This window comes from Myotis lucifugus, unplaced genomic scaffold (assembly GCF_000147115.1).
Source record: "Myotis lucifugus unplaced genomic scaffold, Myoluc2.0 scaffold_16, whole genome shotgun sequence".
NCBI lineage: Eukaryota > Metazoa > Chordata > Mammalia > Chiroptera > Vespertilionidae > Myotis > Myotis lucifugus.
The window spans coordinates 11,433,817-11,455,789 of NW_005871064.1; the positions used below are offsets into that span (position 1 = coordinate 11,433,817).

The 21,973-nt window shown below is 50.7% G+C and overlaps 1 protein-coding gene across 1 annotated transcript in view; it reads left to right on the forward strand.

Annotated features, from left to right (window-relative positions):
• Positions 1-211: 211 nt before the first annotated feature.
• The window catches only part of ARHGAP40 (Rho GTPase activating protein 40), a 28,402-nt gene continuing 6,640 nt past the window's right edge, over positions 212-21,973 (forward strand). The window contains 12 exon segments of the mRNA XM_014452593.2: positions 212-400; positions 10,289-10,491; positions 13,007-13,227; positions 13,772-13,789; positions 13,792-13,849; positions 14,507-14,655; positions 16,080-16,245; positions 17,320-17,411; positions 17,822-17,899; positions 18,236-18,395; positions 19,147-19,229; positions 20,848-21,054. Of these exon segments, the coding sequence (XP_014308079.1) occupies positions 255-400; positions 10,289-10,491; positions 13,007-13,227; positions 13,772-13,789; positions 13,792-13,849; positions 14,507-14,655; positions 16,080-16,245; positions 17,320-17,411; positions 17,822-17,899; positions 18,236-18,395; positions 19,147-19,229; positions 20,848-21,054 (1,581 nt within the window). The 5' untranslated portion in view covers positions 212-254.

Here is a 21,973-nt window from a genome sequence, read left to right on the forward strand (position 1 = left end):
TAAAGGTGCCATTTCCACTTGACCATAGTGCAGGCAGGTGGGCAGGGCTCAGGGGTGTGTGTGTGTAGGTGGCCCTGGCTGAGCCAGCCCCGCCTGGGAGGAGGTTGGACCTCTGCCCTGGTGAGAGGGTGTCTGGGAACTGGGCGAGCAGCCTCTCTCCTGCTCACATCGCTGCCTGAGTCAGCCCCACAGCAACAGCCTCGGCAGCGGCAGCGGCAGCGCAGAGGCACCTGTGAGCTGTGAGGTGCCAGCTCATGGCAGAGCCTGCCCTTCTCCCCACCGCCCAGATGGGGAGGCTGGCCCCCGTGTCCCTGGCCTCACCGTGTCCCAGGATCCCACGGGCTCACATCGCCAGGCGGCCGGGGCGCTGTGCCCAGCGCCGGACTGACCTGGGCTGCAGGTACAGGAATCACAGGAGGAGATGGGGGAGGTTTGGGCTACTGGTGTCTCAGGGCCAAGGCTGAGGAATGAGGGGACCAAATTGAAGACCTACCATGTGCCGGGGGTGTAGGTCATTTCAGTTCTTACATCACCCCTCTGAAGCAAGAATCCCTCTCCCTTCCTACAGATGAGGAAACATGCTCTGAGAGGTCTAGGAAATGGCCCAAGTGGTGGGGGGAGACGGTATATGGGACCCCAAGCCCAGACCCTTCCTGGGACACAACACTGGCCTGGGCTCCTGCTGCTGGCTCCTGCAGGGGACACTGATTTTCGGCTTCTTAGAGATGTGAGTGATGCTCAATATGTACTGTTTCCCCTTTTTCTGAATGTAGAGAGCTTTAGGCACCCCAGGGGTCGTTTGGGGTTCAAGGTTCAGGATCTTAAGCTATGAGATCTCGGCTGGATGAGTGTGGCTGTGTGGTCACCTGGCTGACAGCTGTGTCACTCTTCCTGCTCAGGTACCTCTGACAACCAGACCAGGATTTTTTAAAAGTCATTTCTCCCCATGTGTGCTTATAGCATATCACAAAATGAATATTATAGAAATTCCAACAGTGCAGACAGAAATGTGCCTATTCCCCAGCACTGACTGCTGTTAAAGTTTTGGCATATACCTCGGAGAGCCTATCCCTGTAGAGTTCTACACAAATGAGACCATGCCCACCCTTAATTTCTTAGTTCCTTGTAATCCCCAAGGCCATTAATATTGAATTCACTATAAGAGTACCTGACCCATTGAATATGCTCAGTACTTACTGGATGAATGAACAAATGAATTTTGTTGCATTCCCTTTGTTACTTTAAACAAAACAAGAAAAATAACACTCTGACTTCCAGAACAATTTTTCAAACTCCAGAGTTCTGTCAATCTTTTATTTGAATTCGATCTTTATTATGTTTTTGAGTATTGAAAAACTGGTAACGGCATCACACATGTCATGTGTTATATCTCAACTGTTTTTTGCCCATCAAAATTACATAGGTTGCATGATCCGTGAATGCTTTTGGTTGAACTTAAGAGTTTATAATAGTATTATTGTTCTCTATTTTGTTTATTGAAAAGAGATTCCACTGGCAAAAAAAAAAAATTAAAAAAAATGTGAAAGCCACTTCCCTGAGACAGGCTGGTTCGTCTGCTCCAGGCCAGTCCTCAAAGTCACTAGGTCAGTTCTCCCTATACTCTGAGTTCATTCATCTCCCTGGTCACTCACTCACCTGAGAGTCATGTATTTACTCAACACCATAAGCTCCCAGACGTCAGACCACATCTGTTTTGTTCACTCGTGTATCTCCACAACCCAGTGCATTGTGGGTGTTCATGAAATGCTTGCTCAATGAATGAAATGCTCACTGCCTCTACTGAAGTCCCGTGATGGGCACGGGACATGAGGATGAATAAGATGCTCCCAGCCCTCGGGCTGCCACAGGCTGGTCCAGGAGGAAGACCTAGGATTGGTCCACTGCAATATGATGCACTAAATGCTGATGAGAAAGGTCTGAGCAGGGGTGACTAGAGTCAGTGTTGTCATCAAATAGAACTTCCCACAAAGTGAGTGGGACATAGGCTCTCTATGTGACTATGAATGAACAAATGGATTTTGTTGCATTCCCTTTGTTACTTTAAACAAAACAAGCAGAAATAACACTCTGACTTCCAGAACAGTAGTCTTATTTTTCAATTATAGTTCACATACAATAGAATCGATCAACATTGCCCTTGGGAGGAGTCTTAATGACTCTGGAGGAATTCAGTCAACCTCACTCCTAAATAGAAATATATTTTCTATTTATTCATGATTGCTATAAAAATGCAAAAAATAGCAAGTGAAATCCACTTCCCCCTGCCACTTCCAACCCACAAGAATAGCAATTGTGAACAGTTCAGTATAAATCCTTAAGATTTTATGCTTCATAAATATGTATTTATATCTGTATGTGGAAAACATATATGCTAATCCATGTGTAGAACACATATACTTGTAGCATTTTGTATTTGATCTTTTCCATGTGATACCTTTTCATGGAAATATAGAGATCTACATTGTTCTCTGTAAAGGCTGCGTGCTTTTCCATTTTATGGCTGAGCCCTGCTTTTGTTAACTAGCCTCCTGAGATGGACTTTTGGTGGTTTCCTTGTCTTTGGGAGTCGACTGCTATCTGTATAAATTATACTGCATTGTCTTGGACACATGTCTCTGAGCACTTATCCTTATGATAAATTCCCATTAGAAATCTTTGAGTCCAAAGGCATATGCTTTTACTTTGGAACATATCACCAAATGATTTCCCAGGAAGGTTGTATCCAATCGCAGACTCACCTTCTGGGCGCCAGCTTTTGTTTATTTATATTCTTGACATTCTTGCCAGGACATTTTGGCTCATGTTAGTCTTTGCCAGTTGCATCTTGTTCTAACTCACCTTTCTTTTCTTCCTGGGGTGGTTGGCTGTTTTTCACATGCTGAGTGTCTGAGAGATCAGGGAGGCTGGGGGGCCCATAGGTAGTCTAGTGCAACCATCACATTCCCTTAACAATTGGTTAAGCGACTTGGCCGACTGCACACAGGGAGTTTGAAATAAGTCACTTTTACAAATTTAATATATTTTACTCATGTGTAACCATCACAGTTAATGTCAACCAATCTCTGTAGATATCATGTACCTTTAAATCTCCAAACACCCCCCTCCCCTCCCCATGTGACCTCAAGCCCAGAATGGATCACCCACACACAATTTAAATGTATCAGTGGTAGAGGACAGACTGCGTCTCAAAGCCCAGCCTCATCACTTAGCTGCTGTGGGATTCTGGGGAAGTTACCTGACCTCTCTGAGCCTCGGTTTCCTTTTCTGCAAGATGGTTGCAAATGACAGTTCCTACCTCCTAGAGGGAAAAATGAAACGAGTGCTTGCGAAGATAGTGCAGTGCAGGTATGGGGAGTGTGCACTGCGCGCCAGGCATTACCGCCCATGGGGAAGATTTGGGAGCTGACACCCACAGCACGGGTTTGTTTCCAGGGCGTCAGGGGAACTCAGGCCTCCTGAGGCCTCGGGATGGTAGAAAGGTCTGCATTTGAGCACCAAGTCACTTTCACTTACGGCGCCTCTCTGAGCCTGTTCCTTTATTTGCAAAATAAGTCTTTTTTTTTTCTTTTTGCTTTACATTGTTTTTTATTTTTCCATTACAGTTGACATACAATATTACATTAGCTTCAGGTGTACAGTGCAGTCATTCTAATCGGAGTCACGGTCAAGTCCTCAGGGATCTCCACTGCAGAACTGCCACCTGGGTGCTGCTCCGCTGGAAAAGCCCTTGCAGGCAAATTCTCTCAGGAGGAACCGGCCCCTCCCCTTCTTGCCTGCACGCCCGAAAGGGCAGGTCTCTTCTGACAGGGCTTCCTGTTTCCTCTCTGGCCGCCCTGCTGAGCCGAGGGAGAAGGCTCTAATTACATGGAGGGTCAGACTGCCCCCTTCAGGCCCTGGGCTTCTCCACCCCTCCAGCTGCCCCCCGCCCCACCTCCCGCCCCCCCTCATCTCCAGGTACTGCTGACGCCACGGAGGTTGGCCGGCTGATGCCCACAGCATGTGAGAATTTCATTTCCTTGCTACTTGCCAACCCTGGGTGTTAGCAATCTGATGTTTGCCAATCTGATGGCTGAGAACATTTCACTGTTTTAATTTGCATTTCCACATTGACTTGTGGAGTTCAACATCTTTCCATATTGAGCATTTTTGCATTTTATCTTCAGTGACTGTTGATTCATATCTGCTGTTTCCCTTTCTATTGGATTTTGGGGGAGTATTTTTTTTCCTTACTGATTTCTAGGAGCTCTTTATATAGACTAGATAGTAACACTATTTGTTGTGAATATTTTCTCTCAGCTGATCACTGGTTTTATTAATCTGTCTATGATGAGTTTGTTATACAGACGTGTTAAATTTTGATGGAATCGAACCCCAGGCATTTTTCTGTGATAGCTTTTGGCTTTTATTTTGCTTGGGGGGATGATTCCCTCCACCCCTCATTTCTCCTGGGCTTCATTCCCATCAAACCCCAATGAGGGCTCCTATCCACCAGGGGAAATTCTTTTGTACTTACCACCATCATGACCTGCTCCCCTTCCTGTGAGCTTTGCAATCTCCCTTCCTCTCTGATGTTCCTTAAAAGCTGGGTTCCAACATCGCCTCCTCCAGGGAGCCTGCTCTGCTCAACCCCATCCCACCCTGGTCACTGTTCTGTCTGTTGGGCTGTTGGCCTCATAATTGCTTGGAACACAGTGTTGTTTTAAGTATCTGATAGGGCACTTACTATGGGGCAAATGCTTTGCATGCATTGCATGCTCACAACCTTGTATATACAATTATCATCAGCAGCACTCCCATTCTGTAGGGTAGGGAGGGAAGGCTAAGATACTTTCCCAGGCTCACACATCGAGAAGACAGACGCAGACCCGCACAGTCTGACGCCAGGGCCTGGGCCCTTGGCCACTGTGCCAAATGTCTTATATTGCTGCCCTAATTTAGGGTCTTAAACAATCCAAATGTATTCCCTCAGAGTTCTGCAGGCCCGAAGGCCAACATGGGCCTCCCCGGGCTAAAAGCAAGGTGTTAGCGGGATTGTGGTTCTTTCTGGAGAACCTGGGGAGAGCCCGCTGTGCCGCTTCCAGAGGCCCCCTTCCAGCCTCAAAGCCAGCAGTGGCAAGGTGAGCCCTTCTCACGCTGCCTTCTCTCTGGTCTCCACTCTTCTGCCTCCCTCTCCCCCATTTAAGGGCCCTTGTGATTTCACTGGGCCCACCAGCTAGTCCAGAATGACCTCCCCATCTCAAGGTCAGTTGATCAGCAACCATAATCCCTTCTGCAACCTTAACCCACCTCCCCTCATGTAACATAACAGCCACAGATTCCAGGGATTAGTACCTGAGCATCTTTTTTTGGCGGGGACTCGGGGTGGGGGGTGGGGGTGGGGCAGATTCTGCCTACCACAGCAGCGTTTCCATGCTGCTTCTCCAAACCGTCGTCACCTGCCTCTACCCGGCCTCATCCTGCCTTACCCCCTCAGAAGCTGCGGGTTAGATGGGTGACTCGGAATAACCCAGAAGGCTTGTTTAAACCCCGCTGCTGTGCCCACTCCCAGTTTCTCATTCAGTAGTTCTCGGGCAAGGACTGAGAATTTGCAGAATGGGTCCACATATCCAGGTTTTCCAGTAACCGAATCAAGCATCCAGTATTGAATGGAAATTAGCTAAAATGAAATAAAGTAAAAAATTCAGCTCCTGCCCTGACCAGTTTGGCTCAGTGGATAGAGCGTTGGCCTGTGAACTCAAGGGTCCCGGGTTCGATTCTGGCCAAAGGGCATGTACCTTGGTTGTGGGCACCTACCCAGTAGGGAGTGTGCAGGAGGCGGCTGATCGATGTTTCTCTCTCATCGATGTTTCTAACTCTCTATCCCTCTCCTTTCCTCTCTGTGAAAAAATCAATAAAATATATTTAAAAAAAAAAAAATTCAGCTCCTCAGTCATACTGACCACATTCCAAGTGCTCAGCAGCCACAGGGACTAGTGGCAGCTGTCCGGGCCAACACCGTATGTACATCTGACTAAGTGACTCAGCCAGAAGCCCATTTGGAGGGGCCACCACCACTCAGCTTCAGCCAGTTGTCACTTAGGGACAGGGGCCCAGGATTATCATCTCTTTTGATTGCGTTGTGGTGGAGAGCATTGGAATTAGCAGGTTTTAAAATGTGAGACTTCCTCGTGTCCAAATGATGGCAAGCTATTTGAAATGTGTTAAACTTCAGTGGGGTGGCCTCTCTGCTACTCCACACAGAGATTGGCTGGTCCTGATCTTCCGGTCGGGTACATTTGTCATCTCAGAGGTCATGGGCAGAACCTTAATCTCCTTCAGTCATCTCAGAAATGCAGGCTGCCCCTCCCAGAAGTGCCAGGTGAGAATTTCGATGCAATCCATCCATTCCCTCCCCACTCCTGAGAACTCCTCTGCAGGTCTCTGAACCCAGACACGTACCGACGCTCCCCACAGTGCCTCCCAGCCTGGCTGCCCAGTGCGGTCGGCTGGGCAGCTCCAAGCAATGCCGGTGTCTGATGCTTTTGCTGCCCTTGGTCTGGGGCACTGCCTGGGCCCTGGGAGTTTGAAAAGCAGCTGGGTGGTTCAGGTGCACACTCAGGGTTGAGACTCACTGGCCTGTGGGCCTGGTCTCCACACCTGGAATGCAGCTCCTCGGCTCAGCAGGGCTCATGCATCTCTGGCTCTCGCCCACCTGGCCCAGCTGCAGGGAGCACCCACCCCCGTGCCTTCCTCCGTCTCCTGGCCCAGCCCCAGGTCTGAGTCAGGAAGCTACCTTATACACATCATATGTCAAAGTGTTGTTACTGTTGTGGTTCAGAACACAAATAGTCACACTCGAAAGTTCTGTGACCCAGAGTCCAGCTCTAGTGGAATTATGTGGAAGAAATGCGGTGAGCGTCGCTGAACAATTCAAGAATGAGCACGCCCCCTGAATGAGCCAGTCCGTCTGGTGGTGTCTTATGGAGATTTGAGGAACTCAGTTAAGATGATACTGAAAAGTGTAAACACAGAGTTTGCCTTTCATATCTCATTTCTGCCCAGCCCCCACCCCAGCCCATGGGATTGCTTCAGAGGTGGCAGGGTTGCTGTGTACTGATGCTCAGGTTGTGCACGGCATAGGCTGTTACATCCAAAGGGGCACCATCCCCCATCAAAATTGAAACAAAAAAAGCGGGCTGTTTGTGAAGCTCAGAACAGATTTTGTGGATGTGCTGAGGCCCATTCTCTGACTAAATGGGGGTCTCGTTGCCACACTGCAAAATGTGGGCTTGGGGCAATGACGCCTCTAGAACTGTCGGGGTTTTATTTCCTTTCTGGTTTTTCCTGCGCCCCCACCTGATCTCCTCAAAAAGTTCACCCAAGATTGCCCTCCTCTCACTGCTTGGCTGTGAAAGCGGTGGCACAGTTGATCACTTTTGTTTTGGTTTACTCACTCTTTTTATTGCTGTGTCACAAAAGCATGCAGATGCTGGTAATTTCCAAGCCAATGACAAAGCCACTGAGGAAGCCGAGCTGTGCACCAGCAGGGGGCAACCACATTCGCAGGAGGCGTGCTGACAAGCAGTTTCCCCAAAAGCATAAATAGAGCGGAACAGCCAACTTCATAATGAACTGGGAATCGGTCTCCAGTTCAGCTTCTGCTGGTGAAGACGGCCAAGCTGTTGCCGTGGACAGGCTGTGTGCCCGGCCTCCTCCTCTGGGCTCTTGGCAGGCTTGAGATTTCTTTGCTTGACCACATCGGCGTATGTTTGGGGACGGAAGTGTTTATAATTTGGAGTCGAGCCCAGTATGTGGGCAGGACACTGGGGAAAAGGCACATGGGTGCATGGGTGAGGTGCTGGCGGGACAGGCCACCTGCAAAATGAAATGTGGCCTTTGTTCAAAAATGATCACGCATTTCGACATGGCGATAGCAGAGCACTAACCACGCCGGAGGCCTCCTGGGCAGGACTGCGCAGCCCCACATCCATGCGGCTGGCCTCGGTACTAACCCACCTCCGGAAGTTGGGGGGACATCTATGGATGGGATCTCCAGCTGTGGGAAAAACACAGCCTCAGGGACCCCAGGGCACAGAACCCCACAAGACAAAGGCCAGGTAGGCAGCAGGAGCAAAATTAACTCCCTGTCCTGGGCCACAGACACAAACAAAAACAACCAAATAGCTCCAATGGAACAATCCTTTTTGGAAGACGATTTGGCAAAAACCCTTTGGCTCAGCAATCCTGCTTCTGGCACTCGCTCTTCCACGGTCACCTCTGCACAGAGGGCCACGGCAGTAAACACGGGGATGCTTGTCGCAGGGTCACTTGTGATACAAATGAAAACACGCAAGCGCCTGTCACAGGGGGTGAGTAAGAACCCCGCCGCACACAGGAGGAGGGTGCTTCGGCAACATGCCCTGTGTGGGGGCCCCCCAGGGCCCAGTGTTAACACTTCTTTCTATTGCTGTGTGTGGCACCTACTCTGGCCGAAGCCTGGGTCCCCCTGTGTGACTGCCCACTCCTTGAGGAGACTGACTGTAAGCCAGGTCTGGAGCAACTGTCTGTACCCCAGAATCCCCACTGAAGTCCCGGGTGCTTCCGTCTGCGGAATAATTCCTGTGGCTGGAGGAATGCGCACAACGGTGCTTTTGTTTTTAACTAACAGCTCTATTGATAAGAAAATGATGCACCATACAATTGACCCATTTCAAGTGTACAGTCCAACGGTTTTTTGTATATTCGCAGAGTTGCGCAACCATCATCACAATCAATCTTAGAACATGTTCGTCACCCCCAAGAAATGCCGTCCCCAGGAGCAGGCACTCACACAATGGCTCTTAATCCAAACCGGCCTGGACCTGTTTCTGTGACGAGGCTGGGGTGGGGTCATGCCTGCTACACAGAGCGGGTGAGTGGGAAGGAGGCTGGGAAGGCAGCCACCGTGGTCACCGCCCCTGTGCTCCACCCACCGGGCTCGGGCTCGTGGTGACATCCCTTTCCCACCCCTTGCCCAACAACGCTGACGACCTCCTGCATTTGCCTGGCTTTCAGAGATGCTTTCCCTCTCTCACCAAGTCTCATTTTTTAAAAATATATTTTTATTGATTTCAGAGAGGAAGGGAGGGGGAGAGAGATATAGCAACATCAGTGATGAGAGAGAATCATCCATCGGCTGCCTCCAGCATGTCCCCTACTAGGGATCGAGCCAGCAACCCAGGCATGTGCCCTGACTGGGAATGGAACCATGACCTCCTGGTTCATGAGTCAGTGCTCAACCACTGAGCCACGCCCGCTGGGCCCTAGTCTCATTTTAAGACCGTCTCGAGTGCAGCAATCATGGGCCAGATCGGCCGTAGAAGGGATGTGTGGCTGGGACTGGGGAAGCCCAGCCTTAGTAGAGGGGACAAATTATGCAAAGACATGGAGGTCTGAGAGAGACTGGGGCGCTTGCAAACTTGCAACTGGAAAATCAGTTCCTGCGGGGAAATGGCCAACGCTGAGGCCCACGCGTGTCCGCCAACCTCACACTTCTGGCAGCTCTTTCTTTACTTCCAGTTTCTGTGACGAGGCTGGGGTGGGTCAGGTTAGAGGCTGGCATAGGTTCTTTGTGGATTTCCTCTTTCTCTCCCTTAGAATAAATTCTTAATCTGGAAGTGATATTGATATGTTTGTCCTTTTTGTGAGCACTTACCCAATATTTGGTCCATCTTTTTTTTTTTTTTTTTTACTTTTAATTTTTGCTCCTTTGCATTCTGTGAACTGGCACTTTGGTCTGCTCAGATCTGGCTGGAGAGCAGGGGACGAGGTGGTCACATGGTAGAGACAGGGAAACCAGGGCTGTGGGAGTCAGACTCACAGATAAGGGGGTGCGGGTGCGGAGGAGATACCTGCCATTTTGGGTAGAAATTCAGTGAGATGAGTCAGGCGCTGCACTGTCATTTCCTCTCGTGTCCTGGTGTTTAACTCCCTCTCATCAATGTTCACTCTACCCTCTGCGGGTCCAGGATTGCTTGCCTTGCCCAGGAAGGTGGGACAAAGCGGTGCTGCCTGGCCTTTCTCCACCCTCTGGGCATCATCTGTGTCCACGTGATTCTCAGGGACGATGGGTAAAGTGGTCAGTTTGCGAGCCTGGCCGTGTGTCTGTCCCCCCTAGGAAGTTTGCTCAGGAAGCTCGCCCAGCTCCCAGGAGCCACAGACCGGTTTCTGGAGAACCTCCAAGCCCCGGACAGACCCCATCGTGAGCGGGGCTCTGCCTGACTTCTCTCCTCCCTCCCGCCTGCTGCAGCTCTGGCCCCTCGTCCGGCCCAGTGAGTCAGCTCCCGCAGAAGAACCCGCTGCGAGCATGCCCTGCCGAACGCTCCCACTCCCGGGTGTCCTCGGCCGAGAGCTTGTCCCTGGATGGCTTTTGGATGGAGGTGGAGCGGATCCAACAGAGGGATGAGCTGAGAGAAGAGGATGGCAGCGGGGGCGAAGGCCGGCCCCCAGAGGGTGAGGAGTGCTGGCAGGGGCTGCTGGGCGGAGGGAGGCCCCTGTGGCAGGGGAGACATGTGCAAGCTCCAGGCACAGACCATACGTGCAAGGGCTTTATCTCTCTCGGGCTGTTGCAGTAGCTTCTTCCCTGGTCTCCCTGCTCCCCCCTCGATCCCTTGTCACCCTAAATTAGATGACATCCCTCCTTAGATTAGGTCACTCAGCACACGTGTATAATTGCCCCTTTCTTGCCAGGCACTGTTTTAGGCACCAGGGATACAGCCGTGAACACAAAACAGTCTCCCCGTGGAGCTAACATTTGAGTGGAATCCTAAATCCTTTGCTCAACATCCCCCAGGTGTCCCCACCTCTCTCAGTATCTGTTATCCATACTGCATAATCAACCGCTGCACACTGAGCGGTGTAAAGCAACTATCATCATTATTCTCACGGTGTCACAGTTCTAGGGGTCGGCAGGGCTCAGCTGGGCGGTCCTCACTCTGGGGCTCCCGTGGAACTACAATCAGATGGTGGCCAGGGCTGGAGTCGTCTCAAAGGATTTCTCACTTCTGAGTCTGGTGGTGGCTGTGACGTCAGCTGGGCCTCATCTAGGACTGTAATGCCTACTGTCTGCTTCTGGGTGGGCCTGGGCTTCCTTACAGCTAAGCAACTGGGTCCCAAGAGCGGGAGGAGAGAGAGAGAGACAGAGAGAGAGAGACAGTGAGAGAGAAGAGGCAGAAGCCGGCTCGCCGTTCATGACCCGGTTTTGGAAGGCAGGCAGCGGCACTTCTGCTACACCCTATTTTCCTGCGCCCAGCCCATATCCCAGGGGAGGGAATTAGACCCACCTCTTAATGGGGTGTGTGTCAAAGAATTTGGGGACATGCAAAACCTACACATCACAGGTTACAAGGCTTTCCAAATCAGCCCCAGGCCCCTCTGCCTCATGCCCTCCCACCGTCTTCCTATGTCTCCACTTCTGCCTCCACTCAGGCCTCCTTGCTTCCTTGATCAGGAAAGCACACTCGAGCCTCTGAGCCTTCGTCCTCACTGTTCCCTCTGCCTGGGGCGCCCTTCCCTCAGGGATCTGCCTGGTTTGTTCTCTCCAATCAGGATGGGGCTCAAATGTCACCTCCTTGGAAATCTTGACTTCCTTAAGTAAAGCAGCACCCCGCCCCTCACTCTCTAGCCCCTTGACCCACCTTATTTGCCGTTAGAGCACATCCCCGCGCCTGACATGACACAGTGCATTTATTTGTGCTTTGTCTGTGTTCCCCAGTAGAATGTAAGCTCCAAGAGGTCTGGGCCATTGCCCATCGCTGCTATACCCTCAGGCCTAGAACAGAGCCAAGCCCATTCTTGTACTCCTCCTCACGTGTTCGATGAGTGAGGGACTGAAAGGGCATGGGCACAGAAACCTGGATCTGGCCTATGAGTCAGCTGTGCTAGCCCATGGTGTACAGCATGTGTGGTCATGGGGGAGACTCAGATCTCCTGGGAACCTGCAGGAAACACTGGTGTTTGGAAGAGATCCCGTGGTGAGAGGAGAAGCGGGTCCTGGCATCACAGTGGGATCGGTGCCTTCACCAGCTGGCACAGGTCAGGGGAGGACCCACAACTTTGTGGCCGCCCTGGCAGCGTTTGTTTGCTTCCCAAGTGCATGGGGAATGCGGTGGGTTAACATCTGTACATGCCACAGCTCAGGCTGCCTGCCGTGAAAGCAGTTCTGATATTTTGAACCACCAGCACTTGGTTGACTAATTGGTCAAACTGGGCACCCCAGCAAGCAGCTCGCACATGGGTACAGCTTCCTCCCCAAGTTCTCGTCTGTTTTCCCCATAATAAGATGGAACTCACCGGTGTTTCCCAAGTGTGATCTGAAGACTCCATTGTATTAGAATCATCTGGGCAGGAAGGCGGGAAGGCGGGAGTTCAAGTTCAGGTTCCCAGGTCCTGAGCCTGAACTTCTAGGGCAGAATCTCTGGAGGTGGGACCCAGGGACCTGCAGTCTCAACACCACCCCACAGTTTGGAAGAATGGTTTTGCTGTAAGACCATGACCGTTTCCTTACAAAGCACAGTTGAGGGGATTATTCCAACACAGATAAGGTCTTGAATAGAGTGAGACTTTCCAAGGGACAGCAGCTGCTTGCCCGTGCTCTCCACGCTGGGCCCATGTGACCCTGTGGTGATCTCTGTCAGATTTGGGAGGGGGGGGGGGGTGAATCGTTGGCTACCTTCCAGAGTCAGAACATGCAGGCATCCCTCCTCAGCCTGCTGTTTCCAAGAGAATATGATTGTATAGGTTTAAATCCAGATACTGGTTAATGCCATCCATGCCCCCCAAATTCTCTGATATTTTGTTAGTTCTCCACATTGAAGAGTGTGGTTGATGTTAGTGAATCTCGTGGTCAGATGTGTGGGTCTTTCTTGCACTCAGGTTGAGTGTGTGTTTCTGCATGTCACTCGGTTAGTGCGTGTGGCGGAGAGTGTAGTTGTGTGTGTTTATCTGGATGGTCTCCCTCTATTGGCAGAAGGAGAAACTGAATCCCAGTGGCTGCAGGACACAGGCCTGTCGGACCTCCTTGGTGGCCTGGGCTTGGACAGTCATCACCGGGGGCTCCTGTCCACCCTCACACAGACCCAGGTGGCCGCTGTGCGCCGCCGGCTGGACATCTACGCCCGCTCGGCACGAAGACGCCCCAAGGCACCTGTTAGAGATGTCAGGGACATCTTTGGGGGCTTCAAGGCAGGGGTAAGTCAGCAGCACAAAGGTGACTGCAGGCCCTGTCTGCTGGGCCCATTCACACCCTCAGTGAAGCTGGTCCTGCTGAAAGGCTGTGCTGGCGGGTGCTTGCAGGCCACTGTGTCCCCAGGTTGCAGGCAGGGCTGTCCGCTGTGTGTGCATTTCTTGTTGCCACCATGTGTGCTTGCCTGGGCCTGAAAGCTTAGGTTCTCTTTATATAACTATTGTCAGGACAATTATAATATGTTTTTATCAGTTGTATATCCTGCCGACACTTGTAACCTGAGAAGTTACAGGCATTTTATTCTTTCTTTTGTACATGCTGAAGTGGCATGACACGTGCTTAATGCAATAGGCATTGAAGGCAGAGAGGCCCGGGCCAGCGCTCGCCCCCCCCCCCCCCCCCCCCCAAGATCTCTGCGCTTCAGCTGCTCTTTGGGGCAAGATCCTTACGCTTCAGCTGCTCCCTCCCTGAAGACGGGGGCTCGAAAGGGTTTTATTTCCCAAGGGTGGGAAAGAAAATTAATTGGAAATTGCCTGTAAATTGTTTAAGAAAATGCCCTCAGAGAATAGGGGAGTCAGGGATAAAATGGAACCCCGCTCAGTTCCGGAGCCCCTAGGTCTCCTCCAGGTAAGGGGCCTTCTTTTTTCTGGGCCCCGGAAGTCCCTCCAGGCGTAACCAGGCTCGCTCTGCGGGGGGAAGGAAGGCGCCACACTCCCCGACGTTTTTCTCCCTCCTGCTGGCACTGGGGCTCTCCGTGCTCCAGGGACGAGTGAAAAAAAGCGCAAGGGACAGGAGTTGCGCTCTTTGATGGGGTTTTCCCCTCTCCACCCATGAAACTTTTGCCTGGGAATATACTCTTCCTGGGGCAATGGGCCTTAGCCAGGAAACTACTTCCTGGGGCAATGGGCCTTAGCCAGGAAACTACTTCCTGGGGCAATGGGCCTTAGCCAGGAAACTACTTCCTGGGGCAATGGGCCTTAGCCAGGAAACTACTTCCTGGGGCAATAGGCCTTAGCAGGAAACTACTTCCTGGGGCAATGGATCTGATCCCTAACGGTATTGATTTGGTCCTGGGGTTTTGATGCTGGGAAATCACTTCTTGGGGCAAAGGGCTTGAGTCCTCAGCTTAAGAACTTGCTTCTGGGGTCACGAACTCAGCCCCCTGGTCTTACGCAGTCGCTACTGAGAAGGGCCGAAGCCTGAGAAATTGCTCCCTGGGCTCTGGGCAGGAGGAGGCAGGGAGGCGGCAGGTGCTGACTGCCTCTCTGTCCTGTTTTCCCGCAGCAGCAGAGCCTGAGGGGCCGCAGGCACAGGCTGGGATGGAGCACGCCTTCCACATGGACTCCGCCTACTCGGAACAGGCCGCACTGCTCCTGCAGAGGGGCAGGCAGCCCCCGGGAGGCACCTGTGTCTGGAGCAAGGGGTCCCTGCCGGTGAGGATGCTGCCCAGGGGGCGGGGGCCAGGCCCTGCTGACCGTTCCTCTCTACTCCTTAGGGAAAGTGCAGTAACCTCTACTGCAGTGTGAAGGTGCTTTCATTCACGCAAATAGGATTTTTCTATTTACTTTGAAATAATTTTAGAGTCACAAGAAGTTGCAAAAATAGGAGAGTTCCCATGTGCTACTCACCTGGTTTCTCCCAGGGATAGTCTCTTATGTAACCATGGTGTGTCAGAGTTTTTAAAGACTGACTTTCTATTTCTAAAGCATCATAGATAATTAATGTTCAATATTATCATATCTTCTATCCTTGATGATTTGATTTTCCCATTAAACTATGAATGATAATAATTAATAATGCCGAAGATACCACATATAGACCTTTTACCATAGACCGGACATATACCAAATACTATACATACATGATTTAATTTCATCTGTTATGTTAACGGCAATTGTGTAAATACTTAAAAATAGTGATAGTTATAATAATTGAGGACTTACTTTGTCAGGCACTGTGTTTTATCACTTTATCAAATTTAATCTCCCCCCAAAACCCTGTGAAGTGGATACTGTTATTAGCCCCACTTTACAGGTAAGAAAATTGACACACAGAAAGGTAAAATTATTTACTCAAACTCACAGGTAAAGTCGGATTTGAACCCAGGAAGTTTGGCTCTATGCACCGTAGAGCAAGCACGGGCTGTCTGATAGCCATAACATTACAACCTACAACCATAGCACGCTTCCTTTCCCTTAGCACTCCAATGGGCACTGGGGCATAATCTGGTCAAGTCCTCCAGGCAAATACCAAACACATTTGCCCCTCCCTCTTGCTGTTTTCAACTTTTCACCTATGGCAGTGGGGGGGTGGGGAGGGAGGAAGGGGAGCGACAGAATATGCCTGTAGATCCCCATTCTTGCCTCTAGATGGCGCGGTCGAGCATCATTTATTTTTCAATCAATACTGAGGAAGAGGAGCATTGGGTTGGGGTATGGCAGAGCAAGGATAGGGATAGGTGGGGCGAGGAAGAGCAACAAAGGATCAGAATAGAAGCAAAATAAGAGGCCCGTGGGGTGATCCCTCTCCTCCAGTCCTCAGGTTGGAATACAGGCAGTAAAGAGAGCTTCCCATTACTGTTATGTGCTTGGCACCCTTTATACCCCTTAGCCCATTTTACCCTCAAAACTATGAGGTAAGCACTGTTGTATGATTACAAATGGGGAATTAGAGGTTCACAATGTGGGGTGGAGGTCAGGTGGAGGTGGGACTTGGACCTGGGATGAAGCTCTGAGCCCCTGCTCTCATCCACTCTGCTCTTTCTCTCCCTAACCGCCTGGGGGTGGGATGGGGTGGGGGCGGGGCCTCAACACACTTACAGGACATCTGGCTTGCTTGTCTCTGCTTCCCTCCCTAGAAGTTTAGGATCCCCAAAGGCAGACTTGGCTTGACGAGGATTGGAGACCTGTCCTCGCAGGACATGAAGAAGATCGCCGCCCTGGCCCTCATCGAGCTGACTGCGCTCTGCGACGTCCTGGGCTTGGACCTGAAGAGGAGCAAGGCAGGGAAGCAGAAGGCAACAGGTCAGCAGTCCAGCACTTCAAAGCCCTGTGACTAATGTCCTGGCTTTCTCACTGAGCGAGTTGCGTGGGGAATCTTCCACCAGAATATGCTTAGCTGCTTTATTTCCTTCAGTTCTATGTACTTGTTCTACATCTGAAAACAGTTCCTACTCACTGTAGGAAATTTGAGTAAAATCCAAAAAGGAAAAATATAATTCAGATGTAAGCACTATTAGCTTTTAGAGCATCATCTTCCTCTCCCACCCCATGTATATAAACCCCTTTTCACTTTATAGTATAGAGTTATGGACATTTCTGAGTTTTCGTCTCATTCAGCTATTGCCACAATAGTGCTATATAACAGGCAACCTCAAAACTCATGACTTAAATCAACAATTGTTTACTCTTCTCAGATGTTGGTGGGTGTCCCCAGATTGGGCTCATTGCTGCACATTCAAATTTAAATGCATCTTAGATTGTTTTAGAATATACTGGTGAAGTTCTGGGTATATATTACCCTTCAATAGTGTATGAGACTGTTCATCTCACTGCATCATTGTCAACATGACGCATTGCAATTTTTTTATTGTTTCTTGATAAAGACAAGAGGATGATGGATGGATAGACCAGGAGAAGGGGTTTGGTAGAGAAAGGGGTAGGCAAGTGAATGAGAAGGAAGAACATTGCCGAGTAGACTTGGAAAGATGAGTTTATCTGAGAAGCCTGCAAGGCAGGATGGTTGAGAAGACCTGGGAAGTACATTTCATTGGAACTTGGTCCATCCCTGCTGAGCAAAATCCTCTCCCCAGACCATTGTTACACTTGGCACCCAGCGCTCCCCGGGCAGCAGCACCTTTTCTTTCAACGCCTCTTTATCCAGCTGAGACGTCTGCTCTGTGATGCATCCAATGTTCTCATTATTGCTGAGGCCTCGTGTTCTGCTTGAGAGCAGGTTGAGTTCAGCCACCCTCCAGAGTTCAGGCCTCACACAGGGAAAGGAGTCTGATTCTAGTCGCCCAGGAGAGGTTGCAGGCTGGAGCCCAGCTGTCATTCCAGGAAGTGAAACACCCCTTCTACTCTTTGGACTTCCCGCAGAAACTCGCCTTTTTGGGGTGCCCCTTGAAGCCCTGCTGGAAGCTGACCGCAAAGCCCTCCCCAGCACCCAGGTGCCGCTGGTACTTCAAGCTGTAAGTTGTCCCCAGATTGGGCTCATTTAGCCAGCCAGAGGCTGGCCCTGGGCACCCCGATGGCTGGCCTGGGAGATACCATGTGGACTTCAGAATCAGGAGACCTGGGTTCCAATTCTGGCTCTGACACATGCTAGCTGAGACTTGGGCGGATTTTTGAGCCTCTCTGAGCCTGCCTTTCAGTGTTTGTGAAGTGGGGTTAGAATAACAGTATTCTCTTATTAGAGATTGAATGAGAAAAATGCATATTTAGGGAAAAAAGCTCACAGAACAATGCTTGGCTCATGGGAGTGGCCAAGAAAGCCATTCTTCGCCGCTCTCTGCCTTGTTTTTTTGGGAGACAAACACACCAGTTTGAATCCCACTTTTCAGTGGTTGCTGGTTTAAATGGTGGTTTCTTTTTCTCACAGCTGCTGTCCTGTTTGGAAAAGAGGGGACTGGACATGGAAGGCATTCTCAGAGTGCCTGGCTCACAGGCCAGGGTCAAGGTAATGGCTTGGCTTCCCCCACCTCGCTGAAGCTGCATCTCCCAGCATCCGCACGTGTGCGTTAATCCTGAAGAGAATCCAGTTCACAGCCTGTTGGTCTCTGTTTGGGTCTGGAATTCAAGAGGGTTTGAAAGGGTAGAGGTGGCACAATATAGCATAGGCTTGAGACTGTTGGTATTTGTTGAGTGACTTACACACATTAGGCCATTTAATCCTCACAAAACTCCTATGAGAAGAGTGCTATTATTGTCCCCATTTTGCAGATGAGGAAACTGAGGCCCAGAGAAGTGGTGGAGCCTTGAGCCAACTTCTCATTAGTGCCCCTCTTTTCTCCAGGGGCTGGAACAAAAGCTGGAGAGAGATTTCTACACTGGCCTGTTTAGCTGGGACGAGGTTCACCACAATGATGCGTCCGATTTGCTCAAAAGGTTTATCCGGGAGCTGCCGGCACCTCTGCTCACTGCTGAGTACCTGCCGGCCTTCGCCGTGGTGCCCAGTGAGTTCCCAAGCCTTTGCATTTGGGAGAAGAGCTTTTGATGGCCTGGGAGGGAAGGTGGTGGGAAGATGGCACTACCTGATCCCTGCCTGATGGGAGAGGAAGGGCATGTGTGTGTGTGTGCATGTGTATTGTGTGTGTGTGCATGTATGTGTGTGTTGTCTATGAATGTGCATGAGTGTGCGTGTGCAGTGTGACGAGGCGAACCAATTGCATTTCTGACCCTGGGATATACCTCTCAGGCTGCATGTCTGGGCGTGTGTATGTGCATGTGTATGTGTGTGTGTGCATGCACATGTGTGTGTTATTTTTTATTCACACGGTATAGCGAGCCTCAAGACCAGCACTGGTTGGGGCTCTGTCTGAGCTAACACTAGCCCAGGAACAGTTCTAGGCCTTATAAAGAAGGGTTTCCTGTCCTGGCCGGTGTGGCTCAGTTGGTTGAGTGTTGATCCATAAACCAAGAGGTCACTGGTTTGATTCCCAGTCAGGGTACATGCCCAGGTTGTGGGCTTGATCCCCAGTAGGGAGTTGTGGGAGGTAGCCAATCGATGTTTCTCTCTCATTATTGTTCTTATCTCTATCTCTCTCCCTCTCCCTTTCTTTCTCTCTCAAATCAATGTTTTAAAAAAACATTTTTTAAAAGAAGGGTTTTTTGGAATCTCCCCTCCCCCAAGAAGGGGGCTTCAGACTGAGGGAGAGTCTCTGGCCTCACTGAGAGACTGAGACCAAGTCTGCCCTCTTCCCTCAGACATCCCTGACCTGAGGCAGCGCCTGCAGGCCCTCCACCTGCTCATCCTGATTCTCCCGGAACCCAACAGGAACGCCTTGAAGGTGAAAGCTACCTCCAGCTGCCTCCACTCTGTCATCTCAGCCCACAGCCACAGTAATGGCTCCAAGTGTGCCCGTTCATTCATTCATTCAACAACTCTGCCAGGAGCTGGGGTGCAGTGATGACCAACAGTGATGGCCTCATCTTTCCTGAGACCTTTTCCCTAAAGAAAGGAGATGAGCCCTGAGAGGACATGGTGCTCACTGGAGTGTGCACTGCCCAACATCATTGTTGGTCTCAGGGAGAAGGCTCTCTGCCCAGATAAGATGGGTGGACACTGAGTCAGTGAAGTAAGGTTAGGATCATCCCTTCCTACAGGACTTCTCAGAGCCTTGATATGCCAAGGCTTTGCGAATGTCTGGGTGGGACTAGAGTGTGTAGCAGATCCTGAGTCAGGTGTCCAGGGACCTCTTTTGTTATGGAAAGCATTGCATTGCATGATGTTCCGTGGAACACTAGTTTGGGAAATACTCACTTGGGGAACTCCCACTGTGTATTATGGGAACGGGAATTCAGGACTGGGGGCTGGGGCTGGGGTGCAGCCCGGGCTTAGGTCCCAGCACCTTCCTGGCTGTCCTTGGGTCAAATCCAAGACATACCGCTAGGGTGTGGCTGTGAGGAGACCCCAGGTCTACTGGAACCCTTGTCTGATGTGGACACAGGAGGCCCTAAAGGAGTATTTATAACCAGATAGACCTGGGCTCAAGTGACCATCACGCCTTGTGCCTCAGCTTTGTTGAAGAGATAGCCTCTTTAATTTGTTTCCTTTTCAGTAAACGTAGGCTAATGATACCATCTGTGTGATTGTTTGTGGAACACAAGAGCTAATATAGAAGGAATCACAGAGTAGATGATGTGGTACTTAGCAAGTGTTTAATACATTTCCTCCCTCCCCCGATCCTCCTCCTTCCCTCCCCCCTCCCTTCCTTCCTTCCATCCACCCTCATCCACCAACCACCCATCCATCCATCCATCCATCCATCCATCCACCCATCCATCTTTCCATCCTTCTATCCTCCCTCCTTCTGTTCATCCTTAATGTCTATGTGGCCTTGGGCACATTCTACAAGCCACAGTTTCCCTTCTCTGTGTAATGGGTACAAATGGTAGAACCTACTTTAAAGAGTTGTGGGAATTAAATGAGATGATAAATGCATGTAAGGTGCTAGCTAAGGGACCAGGAACACAAAGAACACTTACTAAATGGCAGCTATTACCACCATCTCCATTCCTTCCCATTGTCTCTGCTTCCCTGTTCTTTCCCTTGCCTTTTGGGCAGATTCAGACACCCCAGATCCAGGTAAAGGAACTGTGTTGGGCTTGCCAGGAAAATACCCACTCCCCAGAGTGGTGGCTCTTTTCTGCCTGGAAGTTGAAGTGTGACCCGGATGTCTCATTAACCTCTGAGGGAGCAGGGAAGGGGGAAAGTTTTGGCCATGTTTTGCCAGAAACAGACAGAGAGGTCACAGAGTGTGCTGATGGCAAAGTTGAAACTAAAACCCTTATTCCAGCCCCTGGCTCCTTGCAAGGCCCCCAAGTAGCACAGCAGGATGTTCTGGGGAAGGTAGGGCACATGAGGGGTGTGCTAAGATTTGAAGAAAGTTCTGTGCCCTTCCACAGGCACTCCTGGAATTCCTCAGGAAGGTGGTGGCCCAGGAGCAGAGCAACAAGATGACACTGTGGAATGTTTCCACGGTAATGGCCCCTAATCTCTTCCTTCACCGAGGGCAGCCCCCCAAACTCCTCAAGGGCAGGGAGAAGCAGCTGGCAGAGGGGGCCGCCGAGGTGGTACAGATGATGGTGCACTACCAGGACCTGCTCTGGATGGTGAGTGGTGTGGGCCAGCTGTGAGGGGAGGGGACACACTGTCCATCTGGGGAGTAGGCACAGGCCCTTTTTCTCCTCGGGGTACAGCTGCCCTGTTGTCCCTGCCATCCATGATTGTGGGTACTGTCCTTTCAGATCCTAGTTGTGTCTCTTCTGGGACCTTTGTTGGCTCCTATGTATGATCTATGTCTTCTTTTTCCCCTGCCTTACTGTCCAAAAGGTGTCCACACTCCCACACCTCCCAGCCAATCTATGGCCATCTGGTCTACCCCAGGTTAAGGGTGTTCCCTGAGCTCCCACAAATGATTCCTTCACCTCAAAGCTTTAATGATGTTGAAAAAGCCACCCTCACCCCTGTTCCGCCACAGGCTTACGGACACAGGGCCTGACTAAGACAGAGGCCTGAGCCAGATAACCAAGACACCCCCTTTCCCTATGAGCCTTGCCCTGTGTAACAATCCAAAGCAAGGACAAGGGGCAGGGGTAGGGAAAGAGGTCCCTCTGTGGTGTGGACATGCAAGGCCTGCTGACAGTTGGGTATGGAACAGAAACACTAAGAACCCTGCAGCACTTGAGACCCCATGGGTGCAAGATAGCACTGCCCAGCACTACTGCTCAGGCCACTTCCCTTAGAAATGTGTAGCCTCTTCCTTCCATCTCTCCATTCATCCTTCCATTTAGTCACCCACCCAGCCATCCACCCATTCACTCACTCACCAATCCATCCATCCAGCCATCCACCAACTCACTCACCCACCCACCAACCCATGCATCTATCCACCTACCATTTAGCCATGCATCTGTCCATCTATGTATCCATCCATTCATCCATCCACCCACTCACTCACCCACCAACCAATCCATGCATTCATCCATCCACCTACCCACCAATCGATCTATCCATGATCCACTTACCTTT